A 17,241-nucleotide genomic window follows, 5' to 3' on the forward strand; every position below is an offset into this window, starting at 1 on the left:
GTATCAAAGAGGGGCATTGTTTCATGTCTGATGTGATGTGATATGAACGAAAGGTTCTCGAATGATGTCACAACCGTTTCACTGATGGACAAAGGACCTTTCCTTTGAAGGTGATGACAACTCGGTGTATCAGAAGATGTTTCTTTCAAAGGATATTAGGCCAAGAGACAAGAGAGGTCTAGGACGTGAGCAGTATATGTAGGCATGAGGCTATGGGGTTTTCAAAGTAATCACTATTCATCTATCTGCAACAACCGAATATCATACTTCGTCTATCATGAGTTCAGACGAGGTGAGTGGTATGTTGCACACCCATATGGATGCATCGTGCGAATAAGGTTACTCACAGATAAATGCGACAGTATCCATCCTTCTTACTTGGTGATGGAGTGAGTAATTCTCTCCCTTCCCTCCTTCCGAGCGGCTCCGGAGCTCAGCTGATACTGAAAGGTTGAATCGCGTAGCAGCACCATTACATGACCGGACAAGGGTGGAGAGTTGATGGTGACACTCCTTAGGATGGTCCATCCATAATTGTGTATGACCCAGGCTTGAACACCCTGTCACTCTCATTCCCTGATCCCTATGATGTCTCCACTTATTTATGCACTTGTTGAAACATAATTCGTCACATCATGTATGGAGGAGCTTCATGCATATGTACATAACGTGGCATATTTTCTGGCTGCATACTGTACAAGGACGAACATACCGGCGATGCAACACCGTCCTCATGAACCTATCTATCTGTCTGATTGCCCTGTTGGTTTAATGTACCTCGTCTATACACACCCCATATCAAGCTTCCAGGTCACATCTCTTACTTCTCGTCTGACTGCTGTTCCGAACAAGTCGGAAGTCTCCTCGAGCTACAACTTGGACTCTCACCTCGCCAAGCACGACCATCTTTCCCTCCTTTCAACCTAGAAGCTGAGTTGATCTGCACAATGTGAATGCTCCATGCATATATAACGAACCTGAAGTTAGCCCAAAGGATATAACAGTATAACTCTTTAGACATCTAGTTGAGGTGATCTTTGCCACTATTGATACTGTATTTTTTCCATACTGTACAACATGTCATCACCAGCTACATCGATTAGCGAAGACGACGGGTACACGCTCAAGGTATATGGCGACAAGTTGACGTATAAAGAAGTCGGATCCGATCATGCGACAACTTACGACTATGCCGGCTCTTTTTACGTCGCTCGAGGCGATGATCACATCAGTCACAAAGCTGAAAGTGGCGATATAACCATAACGTTCTTCAAGGAAAGTCCAAGTATACCCTTATCCATTCCTTCAACCGCTCCGTCCAACAGGTTGATGGGTCGATCTAACACGAATATACCCATACTTGGCTCTCGTCCTACAGGAATTCAATCCGTTCGCTCCAGGACCCGACCAACCCGACCCGGTCGACCTATGAACCCACAGCAGTTTGAGTGGTCAACAATCGATCTCCCATCAATCTCAGTTGGACTCGACCGAAGAGAGCCAGACCTAGTCTCGCGTTACAAGCCCAGCAGAGGTACAGATGCATCCTTTCAAATGTCGGAGGCCCAACCTGATGTAACTCTTTATACCAATAATCTCGAGCTGGGCGATCACAAATTCTCTTTCCACAAGGAGCTTTCCACTCTTCCAGGTCATAATTACGATCCAAGGTCATGTAGTAGTATATCCGGAGGGTCCATCGGAATAGGTTATATCTGTCATGATGGAGATGAAAGCTGCACAGAACGTATGGAAGTCTATAAGCCTAACAGTACAGAGAGTGTCGGGGAGATCAACACCGCTACTGGTACTTTCCTTGGAACTCTTCCGAGGAACATTTAGATATGATCTGATTCCGACGTGACTGTAGCGGTATGGTTATATGGATGCATCGAAGGTTTATGATGATCTAACATAAAATGGTCGCTCAACTTCTCTGCTTCATGTCAGACGTAAAGCAGCAACAGACCGATGGCATCCTGGAGTTGAATGATGCATCTCCGTTTCAAGTAACCTGCTTGAGCCGAAGGGCAGAAGCACTGCGGATGTGCTACAAGGAGACGTTTGAATGATCACATTACATGCTACTCGTCCGGTGGAATCGGATTTCGCTTTAGGCTGAAACGCTGAAACTTGGATTTCCATTCTGCCAAGAACGACGATCTATCCTTCCTTCCAATCTCCTAGTCGTGACAAGAAGCAATTCCACCGGAAGTATGGACATGTTCCATATATTCATAGTTTCAGCCTATATATATGAGTACCATGAACATGGTCCAATGGACAAGCTGCCACGACCTTTTCATTATCGAGTTGAAAATTTCCTCCAATCAGTAATATTACACGACATGTCAGGTCACGAAGCTACATCAGCTACCAATGGGGATGACATGTCTGTTCTCAAAGTCTACGGTGACAAATTGCTATATAGAGAAGGTGGGACGTCCCCGGGGGTTACTTACGACTATGTGGGAGCATTCCTCGCCATTCGAGGCGAAAGTTATATCTCTCAAGCTGAAGTTGGTGAAATGACCATAACGTTTTTCAGCCACATGCCAATCAGATCCCTTTCCCTTCCCGCGACAAATCAACCATATCCAAGTCGGAGTTGGAGTAGACCAAACTTTACACAAGACCATTCAGCTCCTATCTGGTCAACGGGGAATGATCTCGTCTTGCGATATCAGCCCAGCGAAAATACGGAAGTATCGTCTACCACCAGTCAGACCGACGTTTTACCTAATATTTGCCTACAGACGAACATCCTGCGGATGGACGAGCATACATTCTCTTTGGATAAGGTACTTACCACTGATATAGGCTGTACACACGACCTATCTGCGTGCACTAGTATTAATCGAGCTTCGATCGGAATAGGATTTATCGACCACCATAATGATCGTAAAGAATATATCGAGGTATGGAAACCTGATAATACCAATCCAGAGAATATCATGGAGATTAGAGATACATTTTACACTTACATGAGGACTCTCCCGAGAAGAGATAATCATGAATCGAACGGCTGAGAGATGCAACGGTTCCATATAGATAATTTGTCGATGCATTGGAGGTTTGTAGATATCTGACTCTATATGTCTTTGGATGCTACAAGGTTTTACAACAGAGAGAGAGAGTCGCCACATTTCGGGGATATGTCCAGAATGCTAATTCCCGTTGGTACTGCTCACTTGGTTAACGTTTCTTGACTTTCTTTGACCTCTCTGTTGCATTTCCAACTTTTTTTGGGTATCTCATCACAATCAGCATCAATAACGTTCACAAGTATATCAAACAGTCGTCGTCCTCACACCATGGCATCCCTCTCACTCTCCTCGCGTTCCTCCCTCATCCCCTTACGACCACTCATCAACTCCTCCCGACCATCCTGGTCTCTCCCATGTATCGCTTCCTCCTCTTCCTCCACTTCGACCCTATCCGTGACACCGGTAGCACCCATCGAGTCAACCATACCCACAGCGTCATCTTGGAAATCGATACTTCCTTCGTTCTCTCTCGAATCGATATTGGAGTTGATCCCCCCGATAGTATGGGCGAGTGTCCCCAAGAAGAAGACTTCACATAGTAGGAAGAGTATGAGGAGTGCCAATAAGGGATTGAAGAATAGGACGAGTGAGTGATATTTTCAATGATCCTATAATCAGCTACGTATGTGAAGCGCAGGTTGATCTGCCCGATGAAGAGCTTGGAGTGGTTGGAGCTTCAAGTCTTGGGAGAGTAACATATACTGATTCATGTCGTAATCTGCCAGACCTCTCGTTATGCGAAGCGTGCGGTTCAATCAAACTTACTCATCATATCTGTCCGACATGTTACTCTCAAATATCCAGAAGGTGAGCTTAAGTCTCCATCGATGGGTCAAGTCGTCTGAATATAGCTGATTGTATATTTTTGACAGATGGAAGAGAGAAGCTAGAGGTGAATCGCCTTCTGGAGCCATCGCGGAACCAGTACTCGAACAACAACCACAACAGAGTGCTCAACCATAGTAATCATAATCACAATCCTTCATCCAATCATGCATATATATAACAGGTGACGGATATCAATCATCGTCGAAGAATGAAGAAGAGACTCATTCATGATAATGGTTGTTCACGTTACATCACTCATTCAAGTTACAACAATCAAATAAATCATGAATAGTCAATCTTTTCCTACTATACTACCAATTCAGAGTAGACCGTGTAAACCGTTCATCAGAATTATACCCTCACCTCTCCCAGCATCCTATCTAACCTTGATTCTGAGTCTGTTGATTCGGTTTGGGACTGTTCCTAGCTTGGATCTGATTATTCTGGATACTAGGTGATCTGGCGAAATGTTGCTATGAACCCAATTCAAATCGAGTTAGCTTATCGTCCCTCCCGCTGCCAGTCTTATTATTACTCACAACTCCCTGCATACCCATCTGAGGTGTACCTGGATTCACTTGACCCTGCTGTTGAGCAGCTGCAACTTGAGCTTGAGCTTGTGCGGCAGCTTGCATTTGAGCCTATCAAAAACCACAATTCAATCGTCAGCTTATACTCCGCATCTCGTCATACGGTACACGATATGCGGTTAACTTACATTCCTCATCATCAGCGCTCTGATCTGTTCGGGATTCGCCTGTTGTCCATTAGCAGCGAGCTGAGCTATGATCTGCTGCATCGCCGCATTGTTGATTTGGGGTGCCTGTACACCCTGTTGGACAGGGATTGGACTAGACATCTGAGGTGAACCTTGACTTCCTGCACTGGCCACTCGAAGATGTTGAGGAACAGGTTGTCCAGATGGTACACGTTGTTGGGGTGAAGCTTGTGTCATCGCCGGCGAGGAGTTCGCCATGGAAGGATCGCCATTAGGTAATGGTGTACCCTGTTGGTTATACGGTGATTGACTCATCCGACCCTGTGCTTGGGCTTGGGCATGGGCTTGGAGTTGAGCTTGCTGAGCTGCACGTATTTGCGCTTGTGTAGCTGCAATCTGCTGAGCTTGTAGAAGTTGCATCTGCTGTTGAACCTGGATTGTTGGGGGCTGCTGCACTTGCTGCTGCTGCTGTTGCTGTTGTTGAGTGTTTGGTCGAACGTTACCCTGCCCAGGTACAGCATTGACATTCTGTCTGTTCACTGCATTCGCAGCTACTACAGCGTTGAGCAATTGTTGTTGACTTGGAGCCATGTTCGGCATAGGTTGTCCATTAGGTCCCATTCGGACAGGTGCATTGGGAGGAGGACGCATTTGAGGCTGTTGATTCTGCGGCTGAGGGGTAGGTTGAATAGGTTGTCCTTGTCCTTGAGGTTGCGGCTGACCAGGTTGGGGGACTGTCTGCTGTTGAGATTGTTGTTGACCTTGAGCAGCTTGCTGAGCAGCCTGTGCGGCTTGTTGTTGCTGTTGCATCATTTGCTGTCGTAGGGCTATCTGCCTCTGCTGCTCTTGCATAGCTCGTTGTTGTCGTTGTTGCATGGCCTGGACATCTCGTTGATACTTCGTTTCCACTAATTCCCAAGGGGTAGAGATGGATGACATGAGATAGCTAGCGTGTGATTCATGAACATTGATGATCTTCTTCGGTTGGTCTTTGACTAACAGACGATCTCACCAGTCAGCGATATTCTCTATTGACTGAATTTAATCAATGCACTTACCACCTGTCTTAGTCTTGTTTGCCTCTCTCCGCCTGTTCAGCTTCCTAGCCGCATCGTAAATCGCTTGATGCCTGATTGAACTCTTCGTTCCTTCGTATCTAGGCTTGGCAGCTTGTCTATCCCTCTTCGACATACCTGGAGGAGGAGGCGCTCCTTCGGGCAACGGTGTTCCTGCACCAGTAGTACCAGGCGCTTGCGAGGCAGTAGCGGCGGATCCAGGGGTGGGTGTAGGGAGAGACGGCACGGAGATACCGGTGACAGGAGTCTGTTGAGGAGGACCAGCAGATTGAGGAGTTTGATTTCCCGGACGACTTGATGCAGCGGTGGAAGGTGGGATAGCAGAAGTAGGAGGAACAGGCGCGGGAGTGGTCGTGCCCGATGGAGGTGCAGCCGTGGGAGTAGCGGCTGTGGTTGGATTTCCACCAGGTGTGGGAGCAACAGAGGCAGACGCTTGGGCCAAAGCTTCAGCCTTTTTCAGCTTGTCTTTGCCGTCACTATAGGTGTAGTACCATCTCTCCCAGCATTCATACGCCGATCGTTTCTCGGTAGGTATATTGACCTTTTCCGTATTGAACGAATCAGCGATAAGTTGCCAATGGAAAGGATAGGTCCCGACAAGCTTTAAGAGATGTTCGTCATCTTCTTGACTCCATACCAGTTGAGCACGGAGATGCTGAGCGGGTGGTTTAGGTTGTTCAGGAGGTCTCATCGAATCTAAAGGTCTTATACCTCGACCATAGAACACACTGGATGTAGCAGCTACGACTGTCGGGTTCACATCGGTCGAACCTTTAGGATCTTCAAAGTAAGGGCCCTCGTGAATATCCCATACACCGTCAGGGGCATTCCTCGCAGGTTGTAAAGTGGATACGAGGATCGGTCGGATGTCCATGATACGTGAGGTATGAGCGATTCGATAACCATTCGTGTGCCCTTCATCCAGACGGCGGGTAGGTTTGTCTTCGCTAGGTGGCTGAGGACCTTGGTATACGGCTAGATCCGGGAATAGATCAACGAGTGATGGAGGTGTCTGAGGTTCAGCCGCATCTTCGGTGTTGGTCGAGGCAGCAGTCAGTTGAGGAAGCGAGTCGAGGTCAACGGTGGTAGAGGTGAAGGAGAGGTCCAATAAGGGGTTTCGAGCGGCGACAAGTTCTTCGACGTTTGCGAATCGTTTATTTATCACCAGTCCATTAGGCAAGACAGTATCTCGCCGCACTTCCGAGGCTTCCCGATCACTTTCATCTGCATTGTCGATGTCTACGATAAATTCGTCAGCTGGCAATTAGAAGTATTGCTTCAGACACTTACCATCAAGTCCAACCACGTCTTCCCCAACATCCTCAGCTTCACCTTCCGCGTCTTCCTCACCCTCTGCATCTTCCTCTTCTCCATCCGCATCAGCAGTCCCACCATCATCCGGCTCTCCATCAGCATCCTCTTCCCCATCCGCATCAACATCTTCACCCATGTCCACATCTTCGTTCTCCTTCTTCACTACCTCATCTTGAACTTCTTTCATCTCATCTATACTTTCCAGTACTTCAGCTCCTGCGACACCTTCTTCCGCAGGCGAGTCTTCTTCTCGACCGATCAACATCTCAACATCATCATCTTCAGCTGAGGTATTCGGCACTTCTATCTGTCCCTGTTCTCCATCAATCTGTATGTTCGTTTCTCTATTTCCCGAATGTCCAGGTATATGTTGATCATTTGATTTACCCCAACCTCTATTGCCAACCATCAATTTTGCCTTTTCTTCGTCACTTGACAAATGCCATTCGACAACTTGATAGGCGAACTCTCTCGCTTGTATCAATTTCCATTTCCTCTCTTCGTTAAAATCGACCCTCATCCATTCCATCTCTTCCAACAAGAAATCCCAATGAGATTTAGGAACAGGTAAAGTCCTAAGTTTCTTGGGTTGTCTTAAACTCCATCTATTCTCATTCTTCTTGGTCTCTATCCTCTCCATCGCTCGAACGTGTCTCATCTCATTTAAAGCAATTTTCCAATCATTCGTTAAAACGCATTTACTAGATTTCGATAGTGACCCGCTGAGTGGGTTGAGCGTATAGGATACTTGAAGTTTATACAAGTCGACTGAATCGTTCAACTTGATTCGTTTCTTCGCTGGGCCTTGGCCCTGACCCTGACGTATTTGAGGAGGTAAAGGAGGTAATCTGGGTAATTGAGAGGTATAATCCGTTTCTAATGGCATCAAAAGCTTGGGTGATGTACCTGGTAATTCGGCAGGATGGTAGTTGTCCACTGGAATCCATTCTGGTGCTTCCAATTTTGCTGGAGGAGCAAAGGATGTACTGGGTATTAACCGAGGTCGAGGTTGGATTTGATCCATTGAAATGCCCATCGAAGGTCCAGAGCCGTCTGGAGGAGGTGAAGGAGATAGTAGTAACGGTACGAATGGTTTTCGAGCTTTAGGAGATTTGATGGGAGCGATAGGACGGTCTTGTGATACACCCGAAGGAGAGAAGGGCGATTTAGGAAGATTTGAAGTTTCTGCAGGCTGCGTTGTAGGAGCTTCATCAGGAAATACAGTTGAGGTCGCAGGGGGAGATATAGGTGGTAACGAGGGTAATTGCAAGCTCGATATACTTGATCTATCACTGAGATCAGTTATCTCTCGCTCCATGACAAAATTTCGAAATATACACACCCTTCTCCCAGTTTATAGCGCTCTTTCCATTGCTGAAACCCCTCTTCCACTGTGTTCTCATCTACAGCATCTTCTTCTCCTATTGGTGGGAAGTCTTCTGACCTTTTCCGCCTAGGTTCGAGCATCAAGTAAAGCTCTTTCAGCGAATCGGCATGTTTAGGTGATATTTCGCTAATTCCAGTTCTTTGTATCAGTATGCTGCCCTTCAATCATCATTTCGTCCGTAGATGCTCACTCTATCTCTGCTTGACGTAGCTGTATCACCTCGTGCAATGCATTTCGGAGCTGGGATGACTACGAATTATCAGCATGAATTAGAATAAACAACTTGACTGGAAGGGAAGAGACATACCGATACTTCCTGGTCCATCTTGGCTCTTTTCCCGGACTTTGTTCGCAGGATGGGTCAATTATAGGTTGATATCCCTCGAAAGGGCGAGTTGGAGTGGGGGGTATCCCTTGTATGGTTTGGTCGTAACGGATCAAGTAGCCCAAAGGTTGAAGGAAACATCAACATGAAATTGAAAAGGAATAACATTGGATGGATCAGGCGCGTCAAAGGCGGTTTGTGATAGGCTTGTGAGCAGCTGGATCCATATTTCGGATGCCTAAATAAAGGAACAGGCAGTCGCGTGGTTGAGCTGGGGTCTCCAGATTGGGTGTCTTATTGTTCTTTGGGTCGCATCTGTGTGTTTTTCCTTTTGTTCGACTAATTCAGATGGGATATAGCATATATATGACATCTGTATAGCATGAACGACAATCGATAGCAATCTTTCACTCTTCTTCTTGGTGAAAACGTGAGGTACCATCAAAGACTTGCAATACATGATGAACGGACCAGTCGTCGCTACGCCCATCCCATCTCTATCATCCTCACCTACGCCTTCGCCAGAAGTCTCGCGACTACCCACTCCTGCACCCAATGAACATCTCGCTGCTCCCAGTCCACCCGCAGCGTCCACTTCACCTGCTATCTCCGATATGACCTCCTCGACCCCCCGAGCGGGTTCACCTGTACCTATCCAGCTGTCCATGCCCAAGACCGACCAATACGACGCGAGGGGGACGTTACCCAATACTTTACTCGCCGTAGCGGTCATAGCTACCGTTCTAGGCGCTATAGTCGGATCATCGCTCGCTCTAGCTTCGAGACGGGTGTTGGATCTGTTGGCAGGAAGTTGGGCTAGACCACAATTGGGTATATACCTGGCTGCTGTGTCTACCTTCCATTTATTAGAGTTCTATACTACCGCCGGATGGAATCCCCTAAAAGTATCTGTGGATGGTAAGTCAGCTCAAGAGACTCGTTTAATTATCACTAGCTGATACGGTCATTCATATTTTCAGCTTTCTTACTCAACAATACCACTCAGTATCATGTAGCTCACGCTGTGGGTTTAGCAGAATACTTCATCTCATCTTACTTCTTCCCGTCAAAATTCGATTCTAAGCGGAATTCAACTCCTTTACTTGCAATCAGTGAGTCAGCTTCGTCGTACACACGAGTGTTGGTGACATAGGTAGCTGACCGAGAATTTGCAGTCGTGATAGTAATGATTTGCGCTCAGATAATCAGATCATTAGCTATGATTCAAGCCGCCCAGTCTTTCTCACATATAGTGAAAAGCAAGAAACACGATGATCATACACTTATCACCCATGGACTATACTCGTGAGTCTAACTGTCCGCTCCTAAATTACAATTGCACTCGGAGCCGACTGTTATTGATGTAGGTGGTCACGACATCCTTCCTACACTGGGTTTTTCTACTGGGCGGTATTCTCTCAACTCCTCTTAGGGAATGTGGTAACTACGATTGGGTTTGTGGTGGTTTTGAGTAGATTCTTCTCCAGACGAATAGTCGGTGAGTTGAGTCCATCGTATACACAGACTGGATAGGACTCTCAGCTAATTTGGGTTCTATAGACGAAGAGAAGTGGCTGGTCAAGTTCTTCGGGGATGAATACACCCAATACAGAAGGAGAGTCGGTACCAAGCTCCCATTCTTCTTTTCATCCTCGTAAGGCAGAATAGGACCACTTCATTACCATCAGGAGTGAGGGAATCAAACATATACTGTATCTAGTCTGTGTCATGTCAATGCATGTTGGAAGATAATAAGGACAAAAGAATACTATCATGCATTATGAATGTATCAGAAAAATTAGAATGATAATACACTAAATCGGAATCAATCTGCAGTATGCAATGAAAGGAAAGTATGGCAATGCTACTTGGACTGAGAGCATACTCTGTCCTAGTGTGTCCTAGATGATCCACTATCATCAATCACCAATTACCAAAACCATTCCCACAAATCTACGAGCACCACTTAACAAGAGATAGTCTTGAACACGTTAAACCCATCACTAGCCGTACTCAATACCATACCTGGAATTTGGGGGTGCCAGTGAATTTCTTTTGTATCCTTCTGACCTTGATGAACGAACAGCAATTGAGGAGGGACATTGGGGATCTCAGATCCATCTGCAGATTTGACTATGGCGGTATTGGGAGATTCATCTTCATCAGGTTCGACGGATAGATCCCATAGTGTCAATTGGTCGTCTGAGCCCGATGCGCCAAAGACGGAAGTATCGGTTGGGTGCCATTCGACGGATGTTATAGGTGCTTGATGCCATGAGAAGTTGGCGACGGGGGTTGGTTGGCTAGATCGCAAAATACAGATTAGTAAACAATGTCAATCATTGTAAAAGTGGGTATAAGACCGGTATAAAACGAGTTGTTACTCACCCCTTATTGAACATTCTTAAATCCCATACATTCAATTCACCATCATCACCACCCGATACCAACAAGTATTCTACACCTTTATTCCATGAAATCACATTGACATCTTCTTTATGAGCTTGTACCGATACGACCGACTTTCTGCCTTTTGCTCTTATATCCCATACCCTCACTGTCCTATCTGCTGAAGCCGATGCGAAAACAGTACTTTCATTAGGTGACCATTGGAGATCTTCTACTGACGAAGTATGCGATAAGTAAGGCTGAGGTGAGGTATTGAATCCAGTTGGTGTGATAGTAGTCAAGTAAATCTTCTTATCGATATCACCAGTTAATAAACCTGTTTTACCCCATTCTACAGCAAAACCCTCCGATCGTCCATGATTGGTTATAGTATGTATAGGAGTTTTCTGACGAGGTTTACTTGAATCTCCAGATAATGTGTCTATATAGGGTCTAACATCGAATATATTCACTTTACCAGTTTCGGAAAACGTCGCTACGTGATATGGTTCAGGTAAACTGTTTCCTGTTGGGGCAGGAGCAGCTCTGATACGGTTGACTGACCCGATATGAGGTATAGTCAAGAAATCCAATGTGGCATCTTCGTCGTTTCCCTCATCGTCTTCTTCTTCGTCGTCATCATCGGAATCATCATCATGTTGAGTTTTCGATAAGTTTCCAAGTTTCATAATTACCACTTCATCTTTGGCTTTACTTCCTTGTCCGGGTACTTCCCCTGCCTGAGTTCCAGTGACGATCCATGACGTATGTGGGAATGTAGCACGATCGGAACCGAGGGTATCCTTCAGCACATCGAAGGAGAGACATGGCCAAGAGTAAGAAAGGGAATGTAAGGCGAGATAGACAGAGTTGTCAGGTACAAGATGTTCGTCGGATTCTATGGCTGTTCCAGGAAGGTAGGTTTTGGTGGGTGCTGGGGGTGGAGCGGAATCTTCCTGAGCAGGTGTGAAATCGTCTATAAGGTGTCAAAAGGTTATTAATCAGCTCATTCATGATCTCTCTTGTACGTTGCGTTTCGGTATTCATCTTGACAAGCAAAACGACCCGAGCGCATAGTTGAAGGCGCTCTTTCGAGAGATGATCTTGCGAAAGTCATGACCAAAAGTATCCAGGAGAAGCATGATGAGTCTTAAAAAATCATCACTCACCATCACCCTCCGCTTCAGCATCTACGACCTCTCCCTCACTCTCATACTCGTCCTCCCACTTGTCCTCGAATTCACCCATCTCCTCATCGACATCTTGAATAGCGGGTGATCGAGCTGTCTCCTGACCCTTGGCAGCTGATTTGGGGGCCGGTAAGTCGGCAGCCTCGGATGTCCTTTTGGCCATGTTGCGTGTGAGTTCACTAAATTATGTATAGGTATCTATGTATAGACAACAGGTAGCAGTTTGAGATATTTTTGTAGTATCGACCAGGGGTGGACCAAGTGACAAGTGATTTTCAACTTTTTTCATGATGCAACCGTGGGAAACCAGGTTTGCGAAGAGATTTCAGGGAATTTTGGGCAAGCTCAAAGTAACGAAAATACAATGCACATATTCAAGACTTTCGCTACTCTTGACATCTTCGATATCTCTCGAATACATATCCCAATCGTCAACATGTCCCTCCGCACTCCCCTCACCACCTTCCGAAGGACCTTTGTCACATCAGCAAGATCACTCGCTGAACCAGCTACCGTCCCCGCTCAATCGGGCTTCTCACCCCTTCGTGATCTCCTAGCCTCTTCTTCCTCTTCCTCTTCATCTTCCCACTTCGCCCCTGCTCCTATCGCCTCAGAGTCTCAGACTGCCGCAAGAGGACACGATGTACATTCCATACCACCCAAAGCTGATCCTACGATAGATCTGTTTACGAATTGCTTGATGAAGGATGGTAAGAAGGATGAGGCGCAGAAGATGGTCAGTAGGATATTGACGATGCTGTGAGTGACTTTTCATGATATCTTATCAAGTTTATTTATTTCTTAAATGAGACGTGAAGATATTAAAGCTTTGTGTGGGAATATAAATCCATAATGGAACGAGGTGCTATCACAGCACGTGGGGGCGAGAGATACTCTTCTCTTATCACTTCTCCTCATGAGATAATCGAGCATCAATAACCATATTATCATACTGAATATCCTCCGCTCTCTGTATCTAGAAACCAATCAACCAACCTCCCTCCTCAACCCCTCCTCAAACAAGCCATCATCTCCTCTTCCCCCTCAATCAAAATCCTCTCCATGCGAAAATCAGCCAAGACGGTCCTTACCCCTCGAGCCCTCACAGAAAGACAACGTACCCGACAGGGTATTGCGTGGTTATTGAAAGCTTCTGAGAAAGGTAGAAAGGGGGGTGTATCGAGAGATCAGAGGATCGCAAGGGAGATTCTGGGTGTTTTGGAAGGTCAATCGGATGTGTTTAAGTGGTTGGAAGAAAGACATAAGATTGCTTATTTGAATAGGTACGTCTTGCTTCGTATCTTATCCTTATTGTGATCATGCTGACCCTATTTCCTCCCTTAGATCAAACATGACTGCTCGATAGAAGTGCATCGCACGAACTCGCAGTATAATATCAACGATGACAGTTTATGTCATTTTCGAGATATTAATGTTTTATAACCATGAATATGAATAATGCATTGCATTTTGACAGTTTCCTATATACACTTTATTGATTACGTGAACTGATTGATATTTTCGTATACACCCAAGTTGATCTGATGATCCATGACCTGGAACCACATCGTCTCGCCTTCCACTTATTTACCATTCTTGCCCAACTTTCGCTTCTTCTTTGGAATTTCCTCCTCTTCATCTTCCAAATCAATCTCGGCATTCTCATCCTCATCACTCTCCTCATCTAACTCATCATCGTCATCTTCGTCGAGGTCCGAATCCATTCCGAACTCAGCACCAGGGGAGCTTTCACCTCTATCTTCGAAATAGGCTAATGCTTCTGGTAAGATTTCCGATTTAATTGCATCGCCGAGCTGTGGAATGTACATTTCAATCAGCATTCGACATTTCCTCATATATCGCAAAATGATTGAATAACAGTCAAGTGAAGCTTAAACAGGTGCAAGATGACTGTATCCGATGAGCCGAGCCAAAATCCGACTGACTCACCATGAAAGGATCTTCAGCCAGTTCGAAATACAAGAAGAACGACCCCAAATCGCCTTCATACCCTTCATCATCATCATCAACATGAACATGATTGGGATCATCATGGTCGTGATCGTGCCCTTGGACTAATCTAGGTTGTTTCTTGGGTAAATTCACTTCATCAGATTTCCAATCGATCTTCATGCTCTACATCAAATACGATATACATCAGCCTGACATTTCTTGTAAGTGTCTCGAGGATGTTAAAGCTCACTGATGGTGCCAGTTCTTCGATTTCTACGAATTTCCTGAGTTCCTCTGTTATGGTCCCATCCTTAGGGGCAGGTTCGACTCCATTAGGTAAGGAGTATTTCTTGGTGAGGACGGTGTTCGTGAAATAGGGGTTTTCTTTGAAGTACTACACGCGAGAACAAGGAGTGTTATTATCGCCGACATCATTGGCTAGACCACTCCGCCTTCTCACCTCGCCCCTCGTTCACTCTTAAAAGCCACCAATACTCTCAATACTCTCATTCCTCACTTCCTCGCTCTCAACCGCCATATCCAACAAACCCACACCGAACAGCTCATCTCATCCCCTTCATCCCTGTACCTCTTCTTGTAGATGTAATAGCTTCAAATATGACTCACAAACTTCAATTCAAAAGGTCTAAAATCATTCTCCTCCTGGATCAACTCGATATCCTCGAGGAACGATAGAGCATGTCTATCTTCCTTTGAGGTGGTAGCAGCAGCAAGTTGAGTGTGATTGAGCTACATACAGCATAAATCAATCAGATGTAAGTCAACCTCATATGGGTAATCATTATATCCCGAGAGTAGAGGCGACTTACCAAAGCGGTCAACCAGAATCGGTCAACCTTCTTGACTCTCGGTCGTAAATGTTCCAAATAAGCTTGTGTCTCCCTGGCGAAGAATCGATCTCGTCGGACATTCTTGTTTCCTTCCTCTACAAGTCGAAAAAGACATACATGAGCTATAGCCATCGAAATTCTTTTCTATCACAAGATGGCTCAGCTAGCTCAGCTAGGACGACATACCCGTGCGAAGCTCCTTGATGAGTTCCTCGGGAAGGTCTGTATGAGAAACAACGTGCATATCAGCTAACTGTTAGCTTTGACCGAGAGACACAGGGATGGAAGCTGACACATACCGACTGGGTCTAATTCGAAATCTTGTGCGCTCATTGTAAGTGACTGGGTATGTGTATAGGTATATATGTAAACTTGTATGAGGTAGAGTAAGAGTAATGTTTGACCCAGCCAACATTTGACTTTTGATTTTTCCCAGCACTCCACTACGCGTTGCAGGAGATATGGGATTTACATGGGGTTATAAGTGGGCCACCGATATAAGATGTTTGATCCTGGTGGTTGTGAGTGAGTGTGGCAAGTTCGGTTGTGGGTTCAGTGTTTTTTGCCGGGTAGAAGTAGAATCGATCAAGAGACTCAAGAGACTCAACATCCAACTTTTTCTCATTCACCAACTTGGGACTACAACACATCTATTTGTACCCCGCTCATTCTCGTATCAACGCAGGAGAGAAGGAACGAAATTCAATATGCGATCAACAATACCTCTCACACACTTACGTCCCCTCCTTTTCCCCCGTCCATTCCTTCGTCAGATACCTCTCTCAATCCGACATAACTCTACCACCTCAACGCTCAAACCCAAACCAACAGCCGAACCCACAACGTTCTCATCGAAATCTTCCCCTAGAACCACTTATGACTCACCGGAGGCTTCGAGGGGTATGCCACCCCCTACGTCGGGGTATCAGCGTAAACGTGCCGAGGAGCCTAGATTCTCCAGCTCAGGTCAAGGGGAGGAGGCTTTCAGTGGACCGAGTAGGCCTAGGCTGATTTATGAAAGACCAGGCGACAGGGATCTACCCAAGATTGGGGTGAGTCAGCTTACAAATTCCTGATTCTCGTTCAAAAGATGGTTCTAGCTAATCGTGTCGCTTGGGAATAGAACAAATTGCCTTTTGGTGAGTTAACAGATATCATCCTTCAGACTGTCGCTGTCAACTGACTTTGTACGGCTGGATCAGTCATTGCTCTGGGATTACTAGGACTGGGATGGGGTGCTTTCCTGTTACATGCTACCAATGCAGGTGAATTGGAATTTCTCATTTTTCACATCTTTCTTCAAATTCACCACGTTTAATCTTATACTCGGTCAACATTCCTCTCTCTGCTGATTTGTGATCGAACGATCATATGTCAATATCCCATCTTGAGGTGTGCCTACGTTATATATGTGACCGTAAGATAACACTTATCCCGTTGTCCCTTTCAGAACGTCTCGCTTCCTCGGTCCTACGTCAGGTGACATTCCAACTTCGAAATTCGAAAGAGGTTATATCAGTCTTAGGTGAGAACGTAAGACTAGTAGAGAACTGGTGGGGTAAGTTCAAATTCATTCAGCTGAGTGTGTCGCAGATGCTGTCAGTGTTCAGCTGATAAATGCATATGATTTTGTGTGATAGCTCTGGGTCAACCTTGGATCTCTGGAACGGTAAGTTGAGCTATTTCCTCGCAGATCTGCGCATGTAGCTGACTTCATTGTGTAGATAAATTTGATGCAAGGTAGAGTGGATCTGAGCTTCAGAGTCAAGGGTGATAAAGGTTTGTTTGGCGATCTTAGCTGTCATTTCATTCGCGACTGGCTGGGAAAGATGAGCTGATTGGAGATGACCTGATTGCAGGCGCTGGTACTGTATACTTTACCTCCATAAGACCGCAGGAGCAGGGTTCATGGCGAATTGGTGAGTCTAATTCTCTTCATATGTACATCCCACCTGTGGTCGTACCAAGGGTTTCCTTATCATGAACATCCTTTGTCATTTGACTACTCCAATGCTAACGACCAGATTCCTATAGTGCGATACAAGATCATAGCGGATGATGGTGAAGTCGTGCGATTGGAGAATCTGGAAAGTTTCAAAACGAAATTGTAATTGGAACGGAAAGAAATGCATAAATCGTGCAAATCGGTCATCACAACCTCGTT

The 17,241-nt window shown here is 45.7% G+C and overlaps 9 protein-coding genes across 9 annotated transcripts; 6 read left to right on the forward strand and 3 right to left on the reverse strand.

Moving 5' to 3' along the window:
* Window positions 1-1,077: 1,077 nt before the first annotated feature.
* Window positions 1,078-1,842, forward strand: V865_003879 (uncharacterized protein; the record flags this gene model as incomplete). Its single annotated transcript, XM_066227666.1, has 1 exon — window positions 1,078-1,842. One exon carries the CDS (start codon window positions 1,078-1,080, stop codon window positions 1,840-1,842), a length of 765 nt encoding a protein of 254 aa, XP_066083763.1.
* Window positions 1,843-2,348: 506 nt separating this feature from the next.
* Window positions 2,349-3,029, forward strand: V865_003880 (uncharacterized protein; the record flags this gene model as incomplete). Its single annotated transcript, XM_066227667.1, has 1 exon — window positions 2,349-3,029. The coding sequence occupies one exon, from the start codon at window positions 2,349-2,351 to the stop codon at window positions 3,027-3,029; it is 681 nt and encodes a 226-aa protein (XP_066083764.1).
* Window positions 3,030-3,314: 285 nt separating this feature from the next.
* Window positions 3,315-4,010, forward strand: V865_003881 (ribosomal protein L32; the record flags this gene model as incomplete). The annotated part of the gene is made up of 3 exons (XM_066227668.1): window positions 3,315-3,633; window positions 3,773-3,854; window positions 3,920-4,010. The coding sequence occupies 3 exons, from the start codon at window positions 3,315-3,317 to the stop codon at window positions 4,008-4,010; spliced, it is 492 nt and encodes a 163-aa protein (XP_066083765.1).
* A 245-nt stretch (window positions 4,011-4,255) lies between these two features.
* Window positions 4,256-8,695, reverse strand: V865_003882 (uncharacterized protein; the record flags this gene model as incomplete). Its single annotated transcript, XM_066227669.1, has 8 exons — window positions 4,256-4,348; window positions 4,415-4,516; window positions 4,594-5,588; window positions 5,652-6,908; window positions 6,960-8,269; window positions 8,326-8,496; window positions 8,561-8,619; window positions 8,678-8,695. 8 exons carry the CDS (start codon window positions 8,693-8,695, stop codon window positions 4,256-4,258), a joined length of 4,005 nt encoding a protein of 1,334 aa, XP_066083766.1.
* Window positions 8,696-9,156: 461 nt separating this feature from the next.
* On the forward strand, window positions 9,157-10,353 carry V865_003883 (uncharacterized protein; the record flags this gene model as incomplete). The annotated part of the gene is made up of 5 exons (XM_066227670.1): window positions 9,157-9,613; window positions 9,676-9,807; window positions 9,871-10,000; window positions 10,063-10,193; window positions 10,256-10,353. The coding sequence occupies 5 exons, from the start codon at window positions 9,157-9,159 to the stop codon at window positions 10,351-10,353; spliced, it is 948 nt and encodes a 315-aa protein (XP_066083767.1).
* A 308-nt stretch (window positions 10,354-10,661) lies between these two features.
* Window positions 10,662-12,436, reverse strand: V865_003884 (uncharacterized protein; the record flags this gene model as incomplete). The annotated part of the gene is made up of 3 exons (XM_066227671.1): window positions 10,662-10,998; window positions 11,084-12,059; window positions 12,253-12,436. 3 exons carry the CDS (start codon window positions 12,434-12,436, stop codon window positions 10,662-10,664), a joined length of 1,497 nt encoding a protein of 498 aa, XP_066083768.1.
* Window positions 12,437-12,709: 273 nt separating this feature from the next.
* Window positions 12,710-13,639, forward strand: V865_003885 (uncharacterized protein; the record flags this gene model as incomplete). Its single annotated transcript, XM_066227672.1, has 3 exons — window positions 12,710-13,032; window positions 13,254-13,556; window positions 13,618-13,639. The coding sequence occupies 3 exons, from the start codon at window positions 12,710-12,712 to the stop codon at window positions 13,637-13,639; spliced, it is 648 nt and encodes a 215-aa protein (XP_066083769.1).
* Window positions 13,640-13,856: 217 nt separating this feature from the next.
* V865_003886 (uncharacterized protein) lies at window positions 13,857-15,410 on the reverse strand (the record flags this gene model as incomplete). The annotated part of the gene is made up of 7 exons (XM_066227673.1): window positions 13,857-14,087; window positions 14,224-14,409; window positions 14,477-14,620; window positions 14,854-14,976; window positions 15,057-15,172; window positions 15,264-15,299; window positions 15,377-15,410. 7 exons carry the CDS (start codon window positions 15,408-15,410, stop codon window positions 13,857-13,859), a joined length of 870 nt encoding a protein of 289 aa, XP_066083770.1.
* A 374-nt stretch (window positions 15,411-15,784) lies between these two features.
* On the forward strand, window positions 15,785-17,188 carry V865_003887 (uncharacterized protein; the record flags this gene model as incomplete). The annotated part of the gene is made up of 8 exons (XM_066227674.1): window positions 15,785-16,129; window positions 16,201-16,216; window positions 16,280-16,342; window positions 16,528-16,635; window positions 16,718-16,746; window positions 16,802-16,856; window positions 16,937-16,996; window positions 17,112-17,188. The coding sequence occupies 8 exons, from the start codon at window positions 15,785-15,787 to the stop codon at window positions 17,186-17,188; spliced, it is 753 nt and encodes a 250-aa protein (XP_066083771.1).
* Window positions 17,189-17,241: the final 53 nt, after the last annotated feature.

The sequence above is a fragment of the Kwoniella europaea genome, chromosome 1, assembly GCF_036810445.1.
Source record: "Kwoniella europaea PYCC6329 chromosome 1, complete sequence".
Lineage (NCBI taxonomy): Eukaryota > Fungi > Basidiomycota > Tremellomycetes > Tremellales > Cryptococcaceae > Kwoniella > Kwoniella europaea.